The sequence below is a fragment of the Bison bison genome, unplaced genomic scaffold (assembly GCF_000754665.1).
Source record: "Bison bison bison isolate TAMUID 2011002044 unplaced genomic scaffold, Bison_UMD1.0 scf7180017864211, whole genome shotgun sequence".
Lineage (NCBI taxonomy): Eukaryota > Metazoa > Chordata > Mammalia > Artiodactyla > Bovidae > Bison > Bison bison.
The window spans coordinates 901,560-928,048 of NW_011494783.1; the positions used below are offsets into that span (position 1 = coordinate 901,560).

The 26,489-nt window shown below is 39.6% G+C and overlaps 1 protein-coding gene across 1 annotated transcript in view; it reads right to left on the bottom strand.

Annotated features, from left to right (window-relative positions):
* Positions 1-746: 746 nt before the first annotated feature.
* TPK1 (thiamin pyrophosphokinase 1) overlaps positions 747-26,489 on the bottom strand; it is a 395,885-nt gene continuing 370,142 nt past the window's right edge. Inside the window, exon 8 of the mRNA XM_010844870.1 lies at positions 747-1,697. Coding sequence (XP_010843172.1) covers positions 1,579-1,697 — 119 coding nt within the window. The 3' untranslated portion in view covers positions 747-1,578. The remainder of the gene's footprint in view (positions 1,698-26,489) is intronic.

A 26,489-nucleotide genomic window follows, 5' to 3' on the forward strand; every position in this document is an offset into this window, starting at 1 on the left:
ACAGTAGGTCCTTGTTATTTTATAAATATATAGTAGCGTGCCTCTGTTAATCCCAAATCCCCAGTCTACCCACCCCCCCGACTCCTTCCCTTTTGGTACAGGTTTGCTTGGTACCCCAGACCCTCTGTACAGCTGTCTCTGCGGGGGGCAGGGGGCGCGGTATAGGGATGGGAGCTCTGGGCTCTGCATTTGTGCCGAGAGGAGGCAGAAGGCTGGAGAACCGGCTCTCCCACCGCAGCACTGACTGTAGGAGCACTGTGGTACTCCCAGCCGTGCTCTGGTCCCTTCTACTTCCCCAGAGGGCTTCCTCCACCAATTTTCTGCACTTCTCTACCATGGAACCAGTTCCTTTCCTCTGTTGGTTCTTTTTTCTCTAGCACGTGCAATGATTTCTGAAGGCAGTTTAACCTGTCCCTCCTTCCAAAGTCCGGCAAAGTAGACAGGTGCTACCTAGAACCCCCATGTTATAGATGCGGCAACAGGTCCAGAGAGATTTAAGTGTGAACATGCAACACGGGGGCTCTAGAAAGTAACTTCCATGGAGGCTAGAGAAAGTATTCACCACCACCCCAGGTTGCTCTCGAAAATCAGGTGTGTGAAGAACTGCAGCTGTGAATCAACCTTTGAGTAGTTTTTATTTGGGGGGTGGGTACGTAACATTGATTAAGAAAGATTGGTCATCATAAAATACAGGTGAGAAAATGGATTAGACGTCTTCTTGAAAAACTGACCACAGGCAGGCATGTTGGTAACTAAATATTTTTATTTCACATCTGGATTCAGTTTCATGTGTATTTGCATAAATAATTAAAAATGATCTCTAATGATTATGCACAACCGCAGGCTGGTTCAACGGGCCCCGCTTTCATTCTCCACTTACAACGCGACCCTCCCGCTGTCGTAGCACCAGAGAGGAGAGAGAGGCCGCTCTCATTCTTTACAGCAACACTGGGTTTGTGTCATGTACAGCAGCTGGGTGCGTTCTACTTGTTTTAAATTTTAACAATCAGGCTAGTGATTTTTTATTTATCATTAAAAGATAATACCCCAAACTGTTAAGGTCAGAATAAAATGGTGCGGTTCTAGCATCCCAAGCTAGAAGGAATTATTTTTTTCAGTGAAAGGTCCACAGAAGACAGAGAGCTAACATTATGACATAGAAGCAAGCGTTTAAGGATCAACAGGAGGAGGTGTATGTGCTGGACAGTACGGAACCTCAGAGCTTTCTCAGCTTCAAAATTACAAACTGTTTTCTGGGGGTACATGGAGTGATTAATAAGAGTGATCAGGACTGAATTTGAGACATGACCCACGTTAGTTTTCCAACTGAATTTAATACAGCATATTTACTTTAAATAATGACACCCCACCCCACCCCCCGCCACCGTCAGAGTAAAACTGAAATCTGTCATCTACAGTGCTCCCTGAATGATCAGAACATGAACAGTCTTTAAAACTAGCAGGCCTCCCAGGGGACAGGTTTAGAGTCCTGCCAGCCAAGGTGGACTGTTCTTGGTGAGCATGATGTTGTTGGCAAATGAGGTATGTCAGACGCACAGCGATGGAGGTCAGCACTGGTCAGTTTTTTATGGCCATGGTCCAGAGCAGGGGATGGTCCGTCTCTACAGTCACAACACCAGATCCGTCGTAGGTGTTGGACGTGCTGACTAGTGTTCCAAAGCCAAGCATCTGATGTGCTGTAAGGACGTGAGAAGCAAAGGTTTGGTGAGAGCCAACTTCCCTCCGCGTAGAATGACTTTGTTGAGAGTTACCAAAAAGCAGTTAAGCACACACTTGGAATTAATAGACAATCTGTAAGTGAGATTCTAAAGCTGAAAGTTTCTATAACTTGCTGTGACCACTCCTCCTAGAGTGGGCTACTCTGTTTATCCATTTGCGGTATATGTCAGTCTCAACACTAAATTTCAGTGAAGTGTTTTCTTTTTCTTCTTTACCAATTGTAAAACCAACATCCATTTCTGTAATAGGTTACTTACTTTCTTGCCTGGGTACAACTTTAATTTTTTTGATGATTCAGAATTAACATTTTAATATTTACTTAAGCTCTATAAAAAGGTAGTTTTAGTTTTGAGTATAAATGATATGGGACAGAAAACTAATTATTTAAAAAAAAAAAAACAGTATAGGATTTGGGTTGTTTTTTCCCTCATAAAGAAAGACAAGCCAAAGTGAACAAGGCTTGCTTTGTGTAAAATTAATTGGAACTCAGAGGTCAAAAAGCAGACTTCCAGGTCATTACTTAATTGTCAAAGGTTTTGGAGTGATGTTGTATTATTAAAATTTATATATTTATAAATTACATAAATCTGTACACAAGTATATATATATATTTCCTAACAAAAGTTTGCTGAAGTTAACATGTAGGAATCCATTGGTAACCTCATTTCCCTTTGCTTATAAAAGAGCAGTTCACATTATCGACATGACTGTCCTGTCAACATGCCCTGATATAATCAGAAGAAATCAGAAAGGGAAAAATAAATGTTATGCAGAGAAATAAACAAATGTCAAGAGCCAGAAAAGGCCTCTTTTCCTTCCGACAAAGTGCAACTATGAAGTTGCACAGCTTTGAAGTAAATAAAATAGTTCAATTATAATGGTCACTCCCCGCTAGAGGGAGCCTGTTATCCTTCTGAGGAAATCTTGAAAAGGCAGTTTAAAAATTCAGAAACAGTATTACAGGATAATATATCATCAGTATTACCAGTTCACACAGGTTACTTACTAGAAGTCAAACTATTTCTTTTTCATAGTTGTCAACACGTTTACTAATGCAAACAGGAAGTTACAAACTGAAACTGCAGGAATGCAGAGTCAGCCTCATGCGACTGTTGCCCTAAGAGGCAATTCAGTGTTTTTGCCTCTCCGGTAATCTGGAGCTTTTCTTAGATGAGGTTTCTGAATGATATGAATAAACGTACACATTAAATTTACAAATCTAGGCATAACTACATATACAGAGGGTTAGGGTGATGGTTGTGGAGGGAGTCACAGGAAGTCTGTTAAGGAAAGAAGCCTTGTTCTCCTAAAGGTTGGGGAACAGTTCACACATTTCATACCATTTATTCAGAAAGGCAATTTAGGGGGCTTCAGAGGACTAGCTTTAGAGCTGGAAACTCCCCAGTGAAGCACTGAGTACACACAACCCACATGGACTCAGTGCGTTTTAAGATTCTGGTCACTAATTAGGTTAAAATCCTAGTTTGTACCTGGCCTCAAAGAACAGGAGTACAAAATTACTTCTCTAGTTTGCTGTTGCACACAAATTCCTTTCTGAAGGCAGAGTAGGGACTTTGGATTATCCTGGGTAGACAACTATATTATATATATAGGTTTTTCTAAGACATTGTTGCATCCTAAATAATATTTAAATAGGAAAAGAACTGCAATAGCTTTATTAGGACATGAGAATGTACAGTTTTTACTTTGCATGAAATATCTGAGTTAGGGCCATTTTTATCCAATCTTATAAATCAGGTTTTCCTTCTTTTTTTCCGTAATGTTTAAAATTCCACCAGGATCAGTTATTAAACATGTTTTAGTTGGTTTTGGGTGCTATAACAAAATGCATAGGCTGAGTGGTTTAAATAGGAGACATGATTTCTCGTAATTCAGAGGCTTGGAAAGCCCCAGATCAGGGTACCAGCATGGCTGGTTCAGGTAAGACCCCTTTTCCTGGCCGGTTTACAGATAGCTGCCTTCCTGCTGTATTCTCACATGGTGGAGAAATCTCACATGGAAGAGAAATCTCTTCCTTTTTTTGTAAGGGTGCTAATCCCATTATGAGGGTCCCATGAGGTTCTCATTATCTCCCAAAGGCTCCAGCTCCAAATACTGTCACATTGGGGATTATGGCTTCAATACATGAATTTAGGGGGACACAGATACAATGGTTACAATTCCATAACAATGGTTACATATTGTAACCATAACATAACAATGGTTACAATTAATAGAAAGGTTACAATGAACTTCATTTGTCTCCACCTCTATGAAAAGTAGAATAAAAATGACAGAAAACAAAGATAAATAAACTGATTACACAAAATCATGAAATTCAGTTTATCACTACAGTTATTTTGGAGTATGTTTTTTTCCAAAGAATTATGCTTTTAGACAAAACATTCAAGTCTCTTTTAGAAGTAAAGAAAATATTTTAATAAAGTATTTGAAATTAATACTGAACTCCCCTCTCCCCAAATGTCTGAGGGTCAATCATGAAATAAAATACATAAGATTGGCAGAGAGATAACTTCCTGTAGACAGCAATAAAACAAATTACTTTTTATTATTTTTTCCTCTAGTTTTGAGAAAATTGACATATAATACTGTATAATGAAATGATTTACAAAATAAGTTTAGTTAACATCCATTACCTTATATAATTACATTTTTTCCCTTGTGATGAGAACTTTATAATGTCTGTTCTCTTACTACTTTTCAAATATACCATACAGCATCGGCAAGGATTCTCACCATGTTGTATATTACATAGTCAGTACTTATTTATAACTGGAAGTCTGTATCTTCTGATCACTTTTATCTCATTCTCTCCACTCCCTGAGTCTGGCAATCACAAATCTGATATTTTTTCTATGAATCTGAGTCTTTCAGATACCATGTATAAGTGAGATTATATAGTATATATCTTTCTTATTTCCCTTAGCATAATACCCTCAAGGTCTGTTCATACTGTTGCAAATGGCAGGGTTTCCTTTTAATGACTCAACAGTATTCCACTATACACCACATTTTCTTTATCTGTCTGTTGATGAACACTTAGCTTGTTTCCATATCTTAGCTATTATAAGTAATGCTGTAATGAAGACAGGAGTGCAGTTATTTTTGGATGTAGGGATTTTGCTTCCTTTGGATATACACCCAGAAGTGGAATTGCTGGTAATATGGTAGATTTATGTTTAATTTTGAGAAACCTCCATACTGTTTTGCATGGTGGGTGTACCAATATACATTCCCAGCAACAGTGCACAAAGGTTCCTTTCTCTCCATGTCTTCTCCAGAATTTGTTCTCTCATCTTTTTGATGACAGCCAGTCTAATAGGTATAAGGTGATAACTTAGTGTGGTTTTGAGTTAATTTCCCTGATTAGTGATGTAAACTACCCTTTTCATATGTCTGTTGGCCTTCTGTATGTCTTCTTGGAAACATGTTTATTCAGGTCCTTTGACCATTGGTTTTCTTCAGTTCTAGGAGTTCTTTATATATTTTGAATATTAACCTCTTCTCAGTATGATTTGCAAATATCTGATCCCATTGCTTTGGTTGTCTTTTTGTTTTGTTATTGTTTCTTTTGCTGTGCAGAAGCTTTTTAGTTTGATGTAGTCCCACTTGTTTTTTATTTTGCTCCCTGTGCTTTAGATATCATATGCAAAAAATCATTGCCAAGACCCATGTCAGGAAGCATTATTCCTGTTTTCTTCCAGGACTTTTATGGTTTTATTTAATGTCTTATCCTTTACGAGTTAATTTTTGGGGAGTGATGTAAAAATAGGGATCTAATTTCACTCTTTTACATGTGAATATCCAATTTCCCAGCACCATTTATTAGACAGTTTTTCTCCACTGAGTATTCTTGGCTCTCTTTTTGTATTAGCTCACTGTATATGCGTTGGTTCTCAATTCTGCTTCATTGTTTATGTATCTGTTTTTATACCAGTAGCATAATGCTTTTATTGTTTCCCTGGTGGCTCAGACAGTAAACAATCTGTCTGCAATGCAGGAGACCTGTTTCAATCCCTGGGTTGGGAAGATCCCCTGGAGGAGGGTATGGCAACCCACTCCAGTATTCTTGCCTGGAGAATCCTCATGAACAGAGGAGCCTGGTGGTCTACAGTCCATGGGGTTGCAAAGAGCTGGACACTGAGTGACTGAGCGCAATGCTTATGTTATTCTATCTTAATATAGTATAGTTTGGATTCAGGAACTGTGATGCCTCCAGCATTGTTGTTTTTTTCTCAGTATTGCTTTGGCTATTTAGGGTTTTTTTTTTTTGTAGTTTCATATGAATTTTAGGATTTTTTTTTCTTCTGTAAAAATGCCATTGGAATCTTGATGGGGATTGAATCTATAGGTGGCTTTAAGTGGTACAGCTATTTTAACAATATTCTTTCAATGCATGATCATGGAGTGTCTTTTCATTTATTTTACTCTTCAATTTCTTTCATCTGTATTATAGTTCTCAATGTAAAGATCTTTCAGCGCCTTGGTTAAATTTATTGCTAAGTATTTTACTGTTCTTGATACTATTGTAAATGAGAGTTTTTTTTTTCCAGATAAGTCATTGTTAGTATATAGAAATATTTTTGATTTATGTATCTTGAATTTCATATCCTGCAACTTTACTGAATTCATTGTTGACCTGACAGTTTTTTTGATTGAGTGTTTAGGCTTTTTCATACATAAAATCGGAGAAAGCAATGGCACCCCACTCCAGTACTCTTGCCTGGAAAACCCCATGGACAGAGGAGCCTGGAAGGCTGCAGTCCATGGGGTCGCTGAGGGTCGGACACGACTGAGCGACTTCACTTCCACTTTTCACTTTCATGCATTGGAGAAGGACATGGCAACCCACTCCAGTGTTCTTGCCTGGAGAATCCCAGGGACGGGGAGCCTGGTAGGTTGCCATCTATGGGGTCACACAGAGAGTCGGACACGACTGAAGCGACTTAGCAGTAGCAGCAGCATACATAAAATCATGCCATTTACAAACAAATTTATGTTTTCCTGTCCAATTTGGAAGACTTATTTTTCTTGCCTGATTTCTCTGGTTTGGACTTCCAGTGCTGTTGACTAGAAGTGATGAGAGTGGGCATCCTTGTCTTGTTTCTGGTCCTGGGGGAACCGTCCTTAGTCCTTCACCTTTGAGTATGGCGTTAGGGGGGGGCTTGATATACGTGGCCTTCCTTTATGTACTGAGGTGCATCTCTTTCCTCCAGCTGGTTTGTTGAGACTTTTTATAATGAACGGATGTTAAATTATGTCGAAACTTTTCCTGCATCTATTGAGATAATCATATGATTTTTATCTTTCATTCTGTTAGTGTGACATATCGAATTTATTGGTATGCATATGTTGAACTGTTCTTGCCTCCAGGAATGAATCCTGCTTGGTCAATGTGTATGATCCTTTTAATGTGCTGCTGAATTGGGTTGGCTGTTTTGTTGAAAAATTTTGCACCTATGTTTATCACGGATATTGGTCTGTAGTTTTGTTTTTTTGAGGTGTCCTTATCTGGCTTTGGTGTCAGGGAAATGCTAGCCTTGTGACATGAGTTTGGAAGTATTCTCTCTTCTTCAATATTTTTGGATATTTTGAGGATTGGTGTTAATTATTCTTCAAATGTTTGGTAAAATTTATCAGTGAGAAGACATCTGGTCCTGGACTTTTCTTTTTCATGAGATTTTTGATTACTGATTCAATACTCTCCTAGTAATTGGTTTGTTCAGATTTTCTATTTCTTCCTAATTGAGTCATGATAGGTTCTGTGTATCTAGTAATTTATCTACTGTTTTTGTTGTTGGTGTATGGTTGGTCACTGAAGCTTCTTTATGAACCTTTGTATTTCTATATTATCAGAAAATCTCCCTCTTCCCCTTGGTTTATCTCAATAAACAAATATTTATTTCTTCAAAGAACCAGACCTTAGTTTTATTAATTCTTTCCCAATTGGTTTTCTAGTCTCTGTTTCATTTTTTAATGCTCTAAACTCGATTTCCTTTTCTGCCTAACTTTAAGCTTAGTTTGTTCTTCATGTTCTGGATTCTTGAGGTGTAAAAGGTTATTTGAGATCTATTTTCTTGAGGTACACATTTATAGATATAAACTTTCCTCTGAGACCTACTTTTGCTGTATCTTATAAGTCTGTATGTTTTGGTTCTATTTTCAATTGTCTCAATATACCTTTTTTCATGTAATTTCATCTTTGATCTGTTGGTTTTTCAGGACAGTGTTAAGTATTTAACTTCCATGTATTCACAAGTTTTCTAGTTTTCCTTCTGTTATGATTTCCAGTTTCATACCACTGTGGTCAGAGAAGATATTTGATAAGATTCCAGTCTTTGTGAATTTGCTAAAACTTGTTTTGTGACCTAACATATGATCATGCTAGAAAATGTTCTGAGTGCACTTGAGAAGAATGTGTATCCTGCTGTTATTAGACACAATATTCTGTGTATGTCTGTTACAACTTAGTCAAGTATTGTTCAAATCCATTGTTTCCTTACTGATTTTCTGTCTAGATGATCTGTCTTTGTGACCCCATGGACTATATAGTCCATAGAATTCACCAGGCCAGAATACTGGAGTGGGTAGCTTTTCCCTTCTCCGGGGAATTTTCCCAACCCAGGGATCAAACCCAGGTCTCCCACATTGCAGATGTATTCTTTACCAGCTGAGCCACCAGGAAGCTCCCATTATTAACCATGGGGCATTAAAGTCCCCAACTATTTGTTGTTAATTTCTGTTTATTTCTCCTTGTAGTTCTGCTTTATATAGTTAGGTGATCTAATGTTGGGTGGGTGCCTAAATATTTACAATTGGTATATCTTCTTGATGGAATGACCCCTTTATCGTTATATAGTGACATTCTTTTTATAATTTTTAGCTTCAGTTCAGCTCAGTTGCTCAGTCGTGTCTGACTCTTTGCAACCCCACGGACTGCAGCATGCCAAGCTTCTTCCCTGTCTATCCCCAACTCCCGGAGCTTACTCAAACTCATGTCCATTGAGTCAGTGATGCCATCCAACCATCTCATCCTCTATTGTCCCCTTCTCCTCCTGCCTTCAATCCTTCCCAGCATCAGGGTGTTTTCCATGGAGTCAGTTCTTCGCATCAGGTGACCAAAGTATTGGAGTTTCAGCTTCAGCATCAGTCCTTCCACTGAATATTCAGGACTGATTTCCTTTCAGATGGACTGGTTGGATCTCCTTGCAGTCCAAGGGACTCTCAAGAGTCTTCTCCAACACCACAGTTCAAAAGCATCAGTTCTACGGCATTCAGCTTTCCTTATAGTCCAACTCTCACATCCATACTGGAAAAGCCATAGCTTTGACTAGATGGACCTTTGTCGGCAAACTAATGTCTCTGCTTCTTAATATGCTGTCTAGGTTGGTCATAGGTTTCTTCCTAGGAGCAAGCATCTTTTAATTTCATAGCTGCAGTTACCATATGCAGTGATTCTGGAGCCCCCAAACATAAAGTCTCTCACTGTTTCCATTATTTCCCCGTCTATTTGCCAGGAAGTGATGGGACCAGATACCATGATCTTAGTTTTCTGAATATTGAGCTTTAAGCCAACTTTTTCACTCTCCTCTTTCACTTTCACTCTCCTCTTTAGTTCCTCTTCACTTTCTGCTATAGGGGTGGTATCATCTGCATTTCTGAGGTTATTGATATTTCTCCCAGCAATCTTGATTCCAGCTTGTGCTTCATCTAGCTTGGCATTTTGCATGATGTACTCTGCATATAAGTTAAATAATCTGGGTTACAATATACAGCCTTGACTTAACTCCTTTCCTGATTTGGAACCAGTCTGTTATTCTATGTCCAGTTCTAACTGTTGCTTCCTGACCTGCATACAGATTTCTCAGGAGGCAGGTCAGGTGGTCTGGTATTCCCATATCTTTCAGAATTTTCCACAGTTTGTTGTGATTCACACAGTCAAAAGCTTTGGCGTAGTCAATAAAGCAGAAGTTTTTCTGGAACTCTCTTGCTTTTTTGATCCAATAGCTGTTGGCAATTTGATCTCTGGTTCCTGTCTTTTCTAAATCCAGCTTGAACATCTGGAAGTTCATGGTTCATGTACTGTTGAAGCCTGGCTTAGAGAATTTTGAGCATTACTTTGCCAGCGTGTGACATGGGTGCAACTGTGTGGTAGTTTGAGCATTCTTTGGCATTGTCTTTCTTTGGGACTGAAATGAAAACTGACCTTTTCCAGTCCTGTGGCCACTGCTGAGTTTTCCAAGTTTGCTGGCATATTAAGTGCAGCACTTTTACAGCATCATCTTTTAGGATTTGAAATAACTCAAATGGAATTAGCTTAGTGTCTATTTTTCCTGATATGAGTATGGCTACTCTTGCAGTGGAAAGGAAAAAAGAGGAATTAAGTTTTTATTCTTTCCCTTTCTTGAGATCAAAGAAGATAAACAAAACAGTGAGCAAGGCCTGAACATTCGTAGTTTTTTGTTTTCACTTTATCTGCTCCTAACTCTGAATGTCTATAACTAAGTCTGCTATTCTGTCCCCTAACTCTGTATGAGCTGTATGTTTCGCACCTATTGCTCTTAGACTCTATGCCAAATACGTCCTGTAACTGGTGCTCATCTTTACAGCAGTCTCTTGTCTTGTAGTTACCCATCAGAAAGAAGGCTGCAGAGCCATGGAATCGTCAGACTCAGCTACTGGGGTACTGACACCAGTCTATGACTGGTTTTGAAACAATGCAAGAGGAAGAAGACAAGATCCAAACACCTTTGTTCCTCATCACCGATCCCTGACGGTGAGCCTTCACCTTATATAAGCCCCTAGACTCCTCATGGAGTGGGAGCACATTTCTTGAGGGAGAAGCCTACTGTGTTCCCCTCTCTGCCGGCTGAGAATTAAAGGCACCTTTCTATGTCGTCCAGACTGTCTCTGTAATTTTTATTGAGCTTCGGTGGGTAGAAAAAGCCAGACTTTGGGGCAGCAACGCTACCTTTGTTTTCTTGGTTGGCATTTGCTTGAAATACCTTTTTTTCATCCTTTCAGTCAGTCTGTGTCTTTAAAGTGAACCTTTTGTGGGCAGTATATTTTTTTATTTCGCTTTTTTAAGTCCGTCAGCCAATTCTGTGTCTTTGATTGAAGAATTTTATCCCGTATGGTTAAAGTAATTACTGCTGGTCCTGTTTCGTTATTTTGCTGTTTTGTAGTGCCGCTGTTCCTTGCTTCTTATCCTGCTGCCTTTTTTTGTGATGATGACTTTTTGTACCGGTATACTTTCACTTTTTCATGATCTTTTGTGTGACAAGCTTTTCCTCTGTGGTCACCATGAGCCTTATATAAACCGTCTTACAATTATGATACCCTATTTTCAGCTGATGACAACTTAACTTCAATAGCATTTCTGCAATTACAGTTTACCTTGTCCTCTGTCACATGTTACAGTTTACGTATTTTTTTATATTGTGTATACAGTAACAACTGTAGGAGTTACGGCTTCTTAATACTTTTTTAAACTTTTAAACCAGAGTTGTAAGAGAATTATGTGCCACTATTACCAAATTAAATAATCTGATTTTGATTATTTACCAATACCAGGAAGTTATATACCCGTGTTCATCTGATTTTACGATGTAAATAGGCATCGTTTTATTTCTGCGTGAAGAACTCCCTTTAGCATTTCTTGTAAGGCAGGCCTAGTGGTGATAAACTCATTCAGCTTTTGTTTGTTCAGCCAATTATGCCTTCATTTCTGAAGGACAGCTTTGCCAGGTATAGAACTGTTGACAGATTTTTTTCTTCCAATGTTTTGAATATATTATCCCATTCTCTCCTGGCCTGATAAATTTCTTTTGAGAAATCTGCCCATTATGTGAATTCCCTTAAATATAATGTGATCCTTTCTCTCGCTGCTTTGAAAAGTCTTTTTTGTCACTGACTTTTAGAACTCTTTGGGTCACTCTATTGATACTTGATGTCCTTTGGGCCTCATGAATCCAAATGTCCACTTCTCTCCTTATTTTTCAGCAAGTATTGCTTTATATGGGCTTCCTTGGTGGCTCAGATGGTAAAGAATCTGCCTGCAATGCAGGAGACCTGGGTTTGATCCCTGGGTTGGGGAGATCCCCTGGAGGAGGACATGGCAACCCACTCAGTATTCTGGCCTGGAGAATCCCCATGGACAGAGGAGCCTGGTGGGCTACAGTTCATGGATTCGCAAAGAGTCAGACTTGACTGAGCAATTAAGCCCAGCACACATTGCTTTTATATATTTTCTGCCCCTTTATCGTCCTGGGGTACACATAATGCAGATACTGTTTCTTTTGATAGTGTCCCATAATCACATAGGGCTTTCTTCAACTCTTTTCCTCTGATGGAATAATTTCAAATGCCCTGTCATTGCTTCTTTCTACTGCATGGTCAATTCTGATTTTAAAGCTCTCTACTGAATTTTTCGAGTTCAGTCATTATATTCTTTAGATAGAGGACTTCTGTTTGGTTTATTTTTGATGGTTCCCATTTTTTGTTGATCTCATTTTGTTCATGCATTTTCCCCCCCAATTTCATTATCTGTCTTCTTATAGTTCACTAAACTTCTTTAAGAGGATCATTCTGAATTCTTTGAATTTCATGGATTTCCATTTCTTTAGGGTCCTTTGCTGGCATTTTACTGTAATAGATTCCACTGGTACTACTATGTTTACCTGATTTTTCCTGATCCCTGCTTTCTTACACTGGTATCTGCACATTTGAGTAAACAGTCTCTTCTTCTAGACTTAACAGGTTACATTTGGCAGACAGTCCTTCCAGTCGGCTCAGCTTGGGATTGTGGACATGTGAGCTGGCAGACCCCTTGGACAGGTGGGGCTTGCCATCAGGGTGGTCTTTGTGGGCAAGGCCACTGCCTGAGCGCTGAAGTTGTAGAGTGTGTGCTGTGGCTGGACAGGACTGCTGGCTTGGTTCACAAGACACAGGGGGCGCTCTGTGGTTGCCTGGGCTCTCTGGTCAGGCCGCCTGGGTGGGCAGGACTGGGCACTGTACTTGTCAGAGCTGTGGTTATGAACTGGCTCGCCTGCTTGACCAGGACTGCCGAACGGGCCCCAGTCCGCACAGCCCGTTGTTTAAGGACCTAACTGTGCACCAGATCCTCTGGCCAGACAGTTGCTGGTTTTGCAGCGCAGAAGGTGAGACACACTGGTCCTGTTCTCTGCTCGAGTAGCACTACAGGTGCGGCTGGAGGACAGGCCCCTCGGATTCCATGTGCAGGAGGGGGCTTCAGCCTCACCCTTGCCTTCTGGGATTGTCACAACGGTGTCTTGTGTGTGGATAGTTGTTAGGGCTTCTTGTGAAGGCGACTGAAGTGGAGACTGACCCATGTTTCCATCTTCACGATGTCACTCCTTCACAGATTACTGTTTCATTTCTACCCCAGAGGACTGGCTGGCCGAACATTTAATTTCAATTCAACATTTAAAACACTCAAATTCAAAATTTTTTCCATTTTTGTTTGTACAGAGGAACTAAATATAGTTGTTCTAAGACAACCAGTAAGCCTGTTTTTAACTGTAGACAAAAAATAAAAGTGATAGCTATATGTGAGACTATAAGCAACGATGTAATGTGTGATAAACGTAACCTAAAATTGCTTGCTCTGTTTGAATATAAAAGTTGTGTCTTATCTATTAGCTTCAAAGACATCACCATCGATTGTTTTAAGGAAAAACCGTAGTCTAATGATAATAAGGATATTGGCTTGTGAGGACTGGTTAAATTCCTCTTCCAGTGAAATTTAATGTGAATTATATTATGGAACACAGAAACGTAGTCTGACTTTTGAGACTTTCATGTTTTAGAGAAATAGAAGTGAAAAAGATGGGCAACATTAAAATTGATTTTATAATTTTCATCCATTATCTCAAAGTTTTCTTTCCCGGAGCAAAGGATGAGAACTAGGCACTTAATATTCTATCACTCTCAGTGATGTCCCACAGCTTTTCCCCAAAGCTGGAAAGACAGAAGACTGCAAAGCCGAGGTTGGCAAACTGGCAGAATTCAAATATCCAGCTCTCTTCCCATCAGCTGGAGGGAAGGAGGGCCATTTGCCCTGGATTCCAGCCCACCTCACTTCTGTAAGAGTGAGGCTGTGTTCTTTTGAAGTGGGTGAGTGCGTGTGTGCTAGTCACTTTAGTCATGTCCAACTCTTTGCAACCCTATGGACTGCGGCCCGTCAGGTACCTCTGTCCATTGGATTCTCTAGGCAAGAACACTGGAGTGGGTTGCCCCAGGGATCAAACCTGCATCTCCTGCATTTAAGGCGGATTCTTTGCTGCTGAGCCACTGGGGAAGCCCCTGTGAAGTGGGTGACAGTGTGTAAAGGAGTCCTTTGGAGGCGTCTGAAGCACTCAAGCATAGGAAAGCAAGAGCGGCAAGCACTTGATCCCTCTGCACCTGTGTGACCGTTCTGCTTAGATGCCACCAAGGAGGCATCTCGCTGTCAAAACCTGTGAGCCCCTTCATGATGTTAGTAGGTCAGACCTAGGATTAAATCATGGCTCTCCCACTCTCTAGTTCTATGAACTTGGTTATTTAACTTTCCAACTTCAGTTTCCTCATATGTGCAAAGTGTGGATAATCATGTCTACTTCACAGAGAAGCTGTACAGATTATATAGTCAAAATTCTAACACATAATAAGTATTCAAGAAATTTTCATCCCTTTTGCTTTCTTCTGTTATTCTGCCAATAAGATCAGAATTTCCTCTCCTACCTTAACAGTCTTTTAAAATGAAAAAAAAAAAAAAAAGAGAGAGAGATGTCATGATTTGAACAATTAGCAAATGCCTTAATTCAGCTACTAGTTTATAGCCAGCTGATACACAAAATGAGATAAACTCTGCCAGGCTAGGTTATGTGTGGTACTTAAAATCGTTTCAGGTGTCGTCTGCATACATGTATAAACTTATGTGTTTGACATGTAATTATGAAGGTTATAGACCCTGTGCTGGCACTAAGGATACAGACATGAATGTGTATGCCTTCAAGGTCTTTACCTTTTAGTAAAAGGTAAAGATGTGTATATAGTCTGATTCAGGAGATGGAATGGAAGCGTGAGGCAGGAGCTAATGAGGTTGGAGCCAAAATGGGTTGTATATTCTAATGGGAGGCCATAGACATCCCATCCCCCAGAAACCTGGCTTCCCCAAAATCTCTAAGTTTAAGAAATTATTAAAAAGGTAATGCAAACGTATCTAAAATCCAATAAAACTGAGGGAGTAAAAGAGAAGGAAGTGAACAAGCTTTGTCTGGGAGATGCTTGGCAAAGAAGTGGTATTTCGGATGGAGTAATTCTCCTTCATTCAAGACATTATCTGAGCACTTACTGTGTTCAAGGTACAGAGGGTTTTTATCTGCAATTTACAGATGAGGAAAATGAAGCTCAAGAGGTTAAATCCACAGGCTATGATGATCATAAAAGTTGTTAGACACATGTTACTAAGGGAGGTTAAAGCAATACTTTGAAGCGTTCTAAAAAAAAAAAAGAACTGATGCTGGTCTTTTCCCCCGAAGTGCAGAACTGTCAGTAGCCTGACAGAGCAGCGGAAGTGGATGACTTAGTGAGACCGATACAACCGCTCTCAAGACTTAAAGGAATACTGTCTCTTCTATACAGACACATGTTTAATGAACCTATTATGATGAATCTCTAGGTTCCCTACCATCTTGGAATATTAGGTCAAGTTCTAGCAGCTAATTAGACTTACTGGACATCATTAACTATTTCAGACATAATGGAACCACTGTATGCTCTATATCCATCAATTATTCTCTGAAGATGCTCAGCCTATTTAGAGTAATGGCTGTACATTAAGAAAATGTGACTCAGGTTTTGTTAGCAGAAAAGCAAACCATCTGCCTCTAAAACCAATTCTCTGTGATTGGTCTTTACACTTTTACTTTTTTGAACTACAGATTTAAAAAATGTCCCTATGTACACAGGTGAGACAGACTATCTATTTAAAATTGCTAATTTACATTTTAAAATAGGAACTCGGAGTAGGAGTATTATTATTAAAACAGCATTTATATTATGCTGTTATAAAATGGCATTTATATTATGGTGGCTCTTGAAAATTTTCAAAAATTAAATTGATATATTGCTTTTTCATTTTCTTGAAGGCAGAAAGTCAGACTGTTTCTAGTTTTGATGTGTAGAGTACATGAAACTTCTACTCTCTTAGCAAGTGTCAAATATTCAACTCACTATGCTTTGTTAACTGCAGTCACTATGCTATATTATCACATCCCCATGACTCATTTATTTTATGGCTGCACCTGGTGATCACTTTCACGCATTTCTCCCATCCTTTCACCCCACCCCCCGACTTCTGGCAATCACTGGTATGGTCTTTGTATATGAGACTGGTTTTTATTGAGTGTTTTAGATTCCACACATAAATCCGATCACCCTGTATTTCTTTCTCTGTCTGATGCATTTCACTTGGCATAATGCCCTCAAGGTCCATCCATGTTGCTACAAATGCCACGATTTCCTTCTTTTTATGGCTGAATAATATTCCTGTGTGTATGTATAAAATCTCACATTTTCTTTATCCATTTATCCATTGACGGCCACAAAGTTGTTAAAGTTGTTTCCATGTCTTGACTATTGCAAATAATGCTGCAGCGAACATGAGGGCAAAGACAGCCCTTCAAGTTGGTGCCTTCCTTTTCTTGGATTAAATGCCCAGAAGTGGGACTGTTGGGTTAGATCAAAGTGCTATTCTCGATCTGTGGAGGAACCTCAGTACTGCTTTCCATAGTGGCTGCACCGCAATGCGCAAGGGTTCCCTTTTCTCTACAGCCTCAGCAACACTTGCTATCTTTTTTGATAAGAAGAGGAGTCCAGCAGGTATGAGGTGAATGTAACTGACTGTGGCTTTGATTTGCAGTTCCCTGATGATTAGGAGAAAAGGCTATTCAGATCCCCTGCCCATTTTTTAATTGGATTGTTTGGATTTTATTACTATCGAGTTGTGTGAGTTCTTTATATATTTTAGACATTAATACCATATCTATGATTGGCAAATATTTCCTCCCTTTTAGTAGGTTGAGTTTTCATTTTGTTAATGGTTTCCTCTGCAGAAGATGGCTTCCTTTCCTGCACAGAGGCTTTTTATAGTTTAATGTGGTCCCATTTATTTGTTATTTTTTGCTTCTGTTGTCTTTGCTTTTGGGGTCAAATCAAAAAAAAAAAAAAATCATTGCCAAGTAAATGGCAAGGCGCTTTTTCTGTACGTTTTCTTCTTGGAGTTTTATGGGTTCAGGTCTTATGTTAAAACCTTTAATCCATTTTCAGTTCATTTTTGTGTATGGTGTAAGATAGAGGTCCAGTTTCATTCTTTTGCATGTGGCCATCTTCTTTTCCCTACAGCATTTCTTTCTCCATTGTATTCTTGGCTTTATTGTCAAAAATTAGTTGACCATATATGCATGGGTTTATTTTTGGGGCTGTTTGGGTCCACTGATCTGCGTGTCTTCTTTTATGCCAATATCATACTATTTGATTATTACAGCTTTGTTATATACATCAGGAAGCATGATGCTTCTGGCTTTGTTAAGATTGCTCTGGCAATTTGAGGTCTTTTGTGGTTCCATACAAATTGTATGATTGTTTGTGGTTCCATACACATTGTATGATTGTTTGTTCTATGTGAAAAATGCCACTGGAATTTTGATAGGGACTGCAGTGAATCTGCAGATTGTTCTGAGTAGTATAGGCATTTTAACAATAATAATTCTTCTATTAATGGAATATCTTTCCATGTATTTTGTTGCTGTTGTTCAGTTACTCAGTCATGTCCAACTCTTTGCGACCCCATCTACAGAACACCAGGCTTCCCTGTCCTTCATCATCTCCTGGAGCTTGCTCAAACTCATGTCCATTGAGTTGGTGATGCCATTCAACCATCTCCTCCTCTGTCATCCCCTTCCATTTATTTTAGTCTTATTCAATTTCTTCTAACTATGTCTTACAGTTTTCAGTGTGGAGAACTTTCACCTCCTGGGTTAAACTTATTTAGGCATTTAATATATAGGTTTTCTTTTTGATGAAACTGTAAATGAAAATTTTTTTAGTTCCTCTTTCTGATAATTTATTATTAGTATATTGAAGCACAACAAATGTTTGTATTGATTTTTTTGTATCCTACAACTTCATTGAATTCATTTATTGGTTATAACAGGTTTTTGGTGAAGTTGTTACGGTTTTCTCTATGTAATGTTACGTAATTTGCAAACAGTAACAATTTTACTTTTTATTTTCCAATTTAGATGTCTTTTATTTCTTTTTCTTGACTAATTGTTCTGGCTAGGACTTCCAATACTATGCTGATAAAAGTGGTGAAAGTTGGCCATTTTTACTTGCATTTAATTCAATATACAAAAAAAATTATCATTTTAATATGTCACCAACATAAATAATTATTGAGATATTTTTACTTTATCATATTAAGTCTCTGAAATCTGGTATGTATTATATTTACACTTACAGCATATCTTAATTTGGACAAGTCACATTTGAAATGTTTAAGAGCCAAAGGTAGCTGCTGCTGCTGCTGCTAAGTCGCTTCAGTCGTGTCTGACTCTGTGTGACCCCATAGATGGCAGCCCATCAGGCTCCACCATCCCTAGGATTCTCCAGGCAAGAATACTGGAGTGGGGTGCCACTGCCTTCTCCAAAAGCTAGCTAGTGGTTACCATATTGATTAGACAGTACAGCTCTAGGTTATTTAAACAGGAACCATACTTAAGATTCAATTATCTGTTTTTCCAGAGGAACATTATCTTTTGGATTAATTATACAGATACTGATTTTCATTTCACCTGCATAAAGGGACTTTTACATTCAAAGTAAGCATATCAAATCCATTTGAAATGATTTCCTCTTATTATAGGAATGAATCAAGAAACACTCAGATGCTTAACATATGTTCAGCAGTGAGAAAGACTGCGTCTTCTGCCCTTCAGGATGAAGGTTTAAAAAATGTAGCAGAAATAAAATCAGTAGCAGAACATATGTGTGTACGTGCATGAAGTCACTCGGTTGTGTCCAACTCTTTGCGGGCCCATGGACTGTAGCCCACCAGGCTTGCCTGGAAAATTCAGGCAAGAACACTAGGAGTGGGTTGCCATTTTGAACTCCAGTGGATCTTCCAGACCCAGGGATCAAAGCTGCATCTCCTGCACTGACCAGAGGATTCTTTACCACTAGTGCCACCTGGGACGCCCTAGGAGAATATACCCCACATCCCGTAAGGAATATTGTGACTCCTTCCTGGACATGTGGCAGATAGTCCTCTAATTGTACCACTTACTCCAAATCATCACCTCTCCTTCCCACTCCTCTAAATCTGGAGGAGTGTCTGAGGTGTCTGATCACACCTCTCTCATGTGAAAGTATACTGAGGGACTCTAGTTGCTTAAAACCTTCCTGCCCCGACCCTAAACATAATAGCCTGACAATTAAGGCCCTTCATCGTCTAGTTCCTCCCCTGTAACCTACTTGCCAGCAGCCCCCATGCTACTTGCTTTTCCCTTAATAAACCTAAATGTAAGACTAGATACTATAAAATTCTTAGAGGAGAACACAGGCAGAACACTCTCTGACATAAATCACAGCAGTATCTCTAGATCCACCTCCTAATGAAAATTTAAAAAAAAAATTACACAAATAGGACCTAATTAAACCTAAAAACTTTGGCACAGCAAAGGAAACCATAAATAAAACAAAAAGGCAATCCACAGAATGGCAGAAAACATTTGCAAACAAAGTGACTAACAAGGGATTAATCTCCAAACAGCTCAATATTAAAAAAAAAAAAAAATCAAAAATGGGTAGCAGATTTGAATAGACATTTCTCCAGAGACAAACAGACAGCCAAAAAGCACATGAAAAGATGCTCCACATGACTAATTATTAGTGAAATGCAAATCAAAATTACAATGAGATATCACCTCATACTAGTCAGAATGAGCATCAGAATGCTACAATCAGTAAATGCTAGACAGGGAGTGGAGCAAAGGGAACACTCCTACACTGCTGAGGTAGAGAAGAATACTGCGAGTAACACAAATAATATATTCTGTAATAAAAAGAATCTCCAAAGGCACGTGGAGAGAGGAAAACCTCTTCTTTACTGAAGACTGTCAACTACTAAAGGAGTTAGCAACATAAGGAGAATATTAGCAAAGCATCACTTTGTAGCTTCCAATGTAATAACTGGTTCAGGTAAGGACCGTCACTGGATGCTAAAACCACTGAGTAAAATGTTGGGGACCAAGATATTTACAGTCTCCAAGTAATACTCCACCTAGTACTTTTAATTGAAAAAAAAAAAAAAAAAGTAGCAGGCAGGTCCTGTGAACATCATCTTAACCAAGCAATCAAGCTTAGCATCATCAGTAGCAGGACACACTGACATTACGTGCCTACTGATGCAAGGCTGGGGTGAAAACAGCATCACTTACTGTAATAATTTCTGCCAAAAAGGCTTCAGCTGAACATAAACATGGGGAAAGTGTCAGTAATGCTGACTACGAAGCACTTGACAAGCTAGCAGCTCATATCGAGAAAGACGGAAAAGAGATTTTTCTGGATTTTTAAGAGACTAAACTGACATGACAATTAGACATAATGCATGGGTTGTCTGTTTTTTAATAGGTTTTTTAAGTTACAAATAGTACATTATAGGGAAAATTAAGGAATATGAGTATAGACTGCAGAACACTATTCTATCAATGCTGTATTTTTTTGGAATAGATAGTAATAGCACTGTTTCATAGGAAACAGTATTCTTGTTCTTAGGAGATACAAGCTAAAGAATTTCAAGGATCAAATATCACGTATTCAGCATAGTCTGAATTGGTTCAGAAAGCAAAATACACACACACACACACACACACACAGAAATGGAAATACAGGAGAATGTTCATAGCTGGTAAATATGGGTAAAAAGTGTATAGATTTTGCTGTTTTAAATTTTTTCTTTAGGTTTGAAATATTTCAATATTAAAATTTAGACAAAAATTTGGGAAACTGCCTAAGAACTTGTGGAGGGAAAGGGTTTTCATCTTGTTCACTCTGATTCCCCCAAAGCTGAAGTGATACCATTATAAGAATCAAAGCAAGAGACAGATGCTCACTGATTTGAAGGGCTTTAAAATAAATCTGGATGGAAGACAATGAATACTAAATTGAGGAAGAAATCAGCTGGCCTTTGATACCTGCATCACAGCTTCTTGGAAGAACCATAAGAAAGGCGGGTTTGAATCCTGGGTCAGAAAGATCCCCTGGAGGAGGGCATGGCAACCCACTCCAGTATTCCTGCCTGGAGAATCCCATGGACAGAGGAGCCTGGGGGGCTACAATCCACAGGGCCACAAAGAGTTGGACATGACTGAAGCAAATTAGCACACATGCAAGGAAGAGAGATGCAGAGCTGCTATGTGGGAAGCAGTCCTTCCTTTGTCAACCTACTGAAGCTCAGCAAGGACAACCTTTACTTACACTTATTGATGCAGGAGGACCTGAAAATTAACCTGAATTATATCCCAGAACTTTTCAGCGCCTGGGCAGTGATAAGAGGAGACTTACTACTCATTGTTATGCAGGGCTCTGATAATAAGTCCTTTCTTTCAGGATCTTATCTCTCAAAATCCTCATCTGTAAGACTCCTCCCAAGGTGAGCACTGGTCACCTCTCTATCCTGACAACTAATCCTTCCTTGAACTCAAATGACTAAGGAAGGGCTATTATAATTCTATTTGAAAGTGGCTGCATTTATCTTCATCTCTCGGAAGTCACACATTCTCCTTGCCCTTGGATTAGAGCCTTCATTAGAAGGCTCCTGATGTTCAATTTTTCTTCCATCTCCCACATTTCCTGTGTCCTGTCTCCACAGCCTGCTGTTTGAAAAACAGACCAAGGAAACGCTGCTGCCTGGGGGAATCAAGGCTGATTAGGCCAGTTCGAAAAATGCCTCCCAGCATTAGGACTTTCAAATGCTCAGGTTTCTCCAAAATAAACAAAAGTTATCGTTTCTCTTTGTTAAAAAGAAAATGTGTTAGGTCATAAAATGCACTAAATTCTACTTACAGCCCCCAGGTTGCAGTTAAAGAGCCACATAAAGTTATTTTTAGGGGAAAAAAAAAACTTTCTGGGTTTATGAAATAAAAAAGGGCCCTCCAAATCCATAAAATGTGACCTGTTTACATTCATTATTGGTGGCAAAATGAATGATCTGTGTAGAACTGGACCAAAATTTTTCAGTATGAAGAGTCCATATCAGATTTAAATGTGCATGCAAAGAGGGGGTGGAGAAGGCGATGGTACCCCACTCCAGTACTCTTGCCTGGAAAATTCCATGGACGGAGGAGCCTGGTGGGCTGCAGTCCATGGGGTTGCATAGAGTTGGACACGACTGAGCAACTTCACTTTGACTTTTCACTTTCATGCATTGGAGAAGGAAATGGCAACCCACTCCAGTGTTCTTGCCTGGAGAATCCCAGGGACGGGGGAGCCTGGTGGCTGCCGTCTATGGGGTCGCATAGAGTCGGACATGACTGAAGCGACTTAGCAGCAGCAGCAGCAGCAAAGAGGGGGACATTAGTGTGTCCAAAGGCTGCTCTGAGCTGATGTACTTTGCTCTGTTTTCCTTCGCCTCCTGGGGCCCTGCCCTGCCACCTGTGGACGCTGGTGTGCCCCCAAAACATTCACACAAGGGGGAGAACGCTGGCTATATATGGCAAAGGTCATCCCAATTTGTTGCTGACCAGCTGTAGAACACAAGACAAGTCATCTTGTGCTCACGGCCTCAAGTACCAAAAAAACCAGGGTTGAACTTTCCACTGTAATGTTCCTCAGGTGACCTCAGTTCAGCATCTGTATGCAAAATGCCAGTAATACCTGTCCTCCGTTACCTCTACCACAGCTGTTGTGAAGATGAAGGGGTTAATGTTGATAAAGAGCTTTGACTTCTCCATGAAAGTATTGAAAATCTGTTGTGTTATCATCAGCATTTCATCTGCGTGGAGGCAGCTCTAAAGTGGCATTTGCTTCTATCCTTCAAATGTCAACAGAGATTACTGTAAGTCCATCAAACAGATGGAAATGGCATAGAAAAGTGAAGAAAGAAAAGAATATGTGAGGTAGGAAAGGATAATTACTTAACATCAATCTCAGACCTCAGGTGACATCCACACAATCTATGCTGTTTCAGGATTTACCAGTCAAATCAGATAACCCTTAGCAGACTGACAAATAAAAACATATAAACACTATGCTCAGAAAAAGGCATAACCATATTGGGAGGACTGTTACAGGATTCTGTGAGGGACAAGATGAGGAGAATGACATGTGTGGGCTTGGAAAAAGACAGTGGCGGCCCCCAAAAACTGCTTTGAAGGATGTAACTCATTTGAATAAGATTCGATTAAATCAGTCTATAAACCAGCCTATGTATGTGCTCTGTACTCAGCTGCATCTGACTCTTTGCAACCCCATGGACTGTAGCCTGCCAGGCTCTTCTGTCCATGGGATTTGCCAGGCAAGAATACTGCAACGGGTTGTCATTTCCTACTTCAGGGGATCTTCCCCACCCAGGGATCAAACCTGAGTCTCTTGAGTCTCCTGCGATGGCAGGCAGATTCTTCACCACTGCGCCACTTGGGATGCCTGGTCTATTAATACTTCATGCATAATGACATCTGTAAGAACTAGGATATATGTTGTTCTAATTGGTGAAGGGACCTATTAACCTTATTGATAACCGTATAGATTTCAACTGGCGACAATATGTGATGGGTAGGAGGTAGATTAAAGCTGTCACCTTGGGTGTAGATGAAAGTGGTGAAAGTGCAGAAATCATAAAGACAAAGGTAAGTTTTGGCTTGTGACACTGGAGAGGACAAGTTCAGGGGTATCCATGCAAATAAAGCCAGGTGACCTGAACGGAGACAAAGCCCTGGTAGAGGAGCCTGGTGGGTTACAGTCCATGGGGTTGCAAAGAGTTGGACACCATTGAGTTACTGAGCATACACATCATCATATATATTCAAGTTTTCTTGTTACATTTAACAATAAGTGAAAAAAAAAAACAAACCCAAAAACAGAATGGTATGGATTTTCAAAATAACCCATGTGTAGAAGGAACATCTCCTTAAAGGGAAGAACAGGACCACTTTGAAGAAAGGTTTACAAATTCTGAACACAAGGTACCCCTATTAGGTTACAATGAGGGTGGTTTTTTTTTTGTTTTGTTTTGTTTTTTAAAAAACAACTATGATAGCGTCCATATTTACACATATCCCCATCTCCCACCCCCAATACACACACCAATATGTGAAAAGAAAACTTGTTATTATTTTCACCACCTAAGAATTAGAAAAATCTCTGCATGTATACACTGATAAATCTTAGTAGTGAAGGGCAGCTGCCATTAGAAGCTGATTTTCCTTCTGTGGCTGGCAACATTTAGTTAAGTTAATCCGAAGACTCTGAGTCCTTGAGTTTGCAAACGGAAGTTCTGAAGGGCCATGGAAATCTCTCTGAGACTCTGGCTCAATCTGGATAACTCTGCCAGACCAACCGCTCACACCTGGGGCCCCTTTGCTGATGAAATGTCTGCTTCCCACAGGAAAGCATCTTCCTTGCTGCTGGGCTCCCTGCTTCCTCTTCGGCCCCACCCTCTCTAGACTCCATGTCCACTGTGGTTCCCTGGGACCGCCTCCCACTACCTCCTGTGCCTTCCTACCAGGGCCATCAGTACCTTCGACATCAACTCTAATAAGAGATGATCTTTCTGATATCTCTCAGCTTGAACCTCTTGTGAGACTCTTGAAAACAAAATCCCAATGGTCACAGTGGCTTTTCACTGCCTTGTGGAAAAATATTGACAAAACAGAAACAGTAGATACGTGTTTACGATCAAAGCAGAGTTCATTAGATTATGTGGCTATTTTTAGAACAGAATTTCAGTTAGTGAGAGTCTGCCCACTGTCTTTTAGGAAAAACCACACTTACGTCACATGTTTTATTACTAACAGAAATGATTTGTTATAGTAAGGGTAATAAAACAGTGTCTTCTTTGTCCATAAATGTACAAATGTATACGGCTTGCTTCTAATAAATTTCATCATGACCTATTTCCATTTTTAATTTCCTCTCACTGATACACAATGTTAATATTTCATATTAGAAATAGCTGGCATCTTACTATATGAATATTCTAATGAGTCTGAAAGTATTAGCTATTCTTAAAAGCAAGCTACTTTAATGCACAAGTAATATATTCCCTCCCGCTCTAGTTGTAATAATCCACTTTTCAATATTCATACCATGGATCCTTTCCTGCTGGTAGCATGAACTTCTCTCCTTTCTTGATGTACTTGCTTTGCATTAACTATTTGCATACAAAGGTTGCATATTATATTATCCCAGGCTCAAATTTAAGACTTTCTAGTTAGCACTTACTGTATGAGTGGAACAGTGCCATGTATATTCTCACATGTTAAATGTTCAAATGTCTTTTTCTCCTCATCAGGTATATGACTTGGGCTGACTTCTTTTATCACAGAATTTCTAATCTGGAAGGGCCCATGTCTATGATCTAGTTCAGTGGTTTAACACAGATAAAAATGAAGCTGCTCGCACTTTGACCAGTTAGGATCATAGGCTCAGAGCTTTGTCCACCTGGCTCTGTTGTTGTTTAGTTGCTAAGCTGTGATTCATGGGGTCGCAAAGAGTTGGACACAACTGAGTGACTGAACTGAACTGTGCTATATCTATAGGAAATGCATTAGGTACAAATTAAGTTGAAATGCAGGTAATCTACATTCACTTTTAATATGGGAAAGTTATTTCATGATACAGAAAAAGGCTTTAGTGCCAGGGTTTTTATTTGTAATTCTAAATAAAGTGATTTCTATCATTAGAGAAAATGGAAAAAAATTAATTTGTAATGAGTGGCTGTATTTTCAACTATAAGAATGAAAATTAACGTTTCAAAATATCTGGCATTAGTTCAGTTCAGTCGCTCAGTCGTGTCCAACTCTTTGTGACCCCGTGAATTACAGCACGCCAGGCCTCCCTGTCCATTACCAACTCCCAGAGTTCACTCAAACTCATGTCCATCGAGTCAGGGATGCCATCCAGCCATCTCATCCTCTGTCGTCCCCTTCTCCTCCGGCCCCCAATCCCTCCCAGCATCCGAGTCTTTTCCATTGAGTCAACTCTTTGCATGAGGTGGCCAAAGTACTGGAGTTTCAGCTTCAGCATCATTCCCTCCAAAGAAATCCCAGGGCTGATCTCCTTCAGAATGGACTGGTTGGATCTCCTTGCAGTCCTAGGGACTCTCAAGAGTCTTCAACACCACAGTTCAAAAGCATCAATTCTTCAGCACTCAGCCTTCTTCACAGTCCAACTCTCACATCCATACATGACCACAGGAAAAACCATAGCCTTGACTAAATGGACCTTTGTTGGCAAAGTAATGTCTCTGCTTTTGAATATGCTATCTAGGTTGGTCGTAACTTTCCTTCCAAGGAGTAAGCGTCTTTTAATTTCATGGCTTCAGTCACCATCTGCAGTGATTTTGGAGCCCCCCAAAATAAAGTCTGATACTGTTTCCACTGTTTCTCCATCTATTTCCCATGAAGTGAAGGGACCGGATGCCATGATCTTCGTTTTCTGAATGTTGA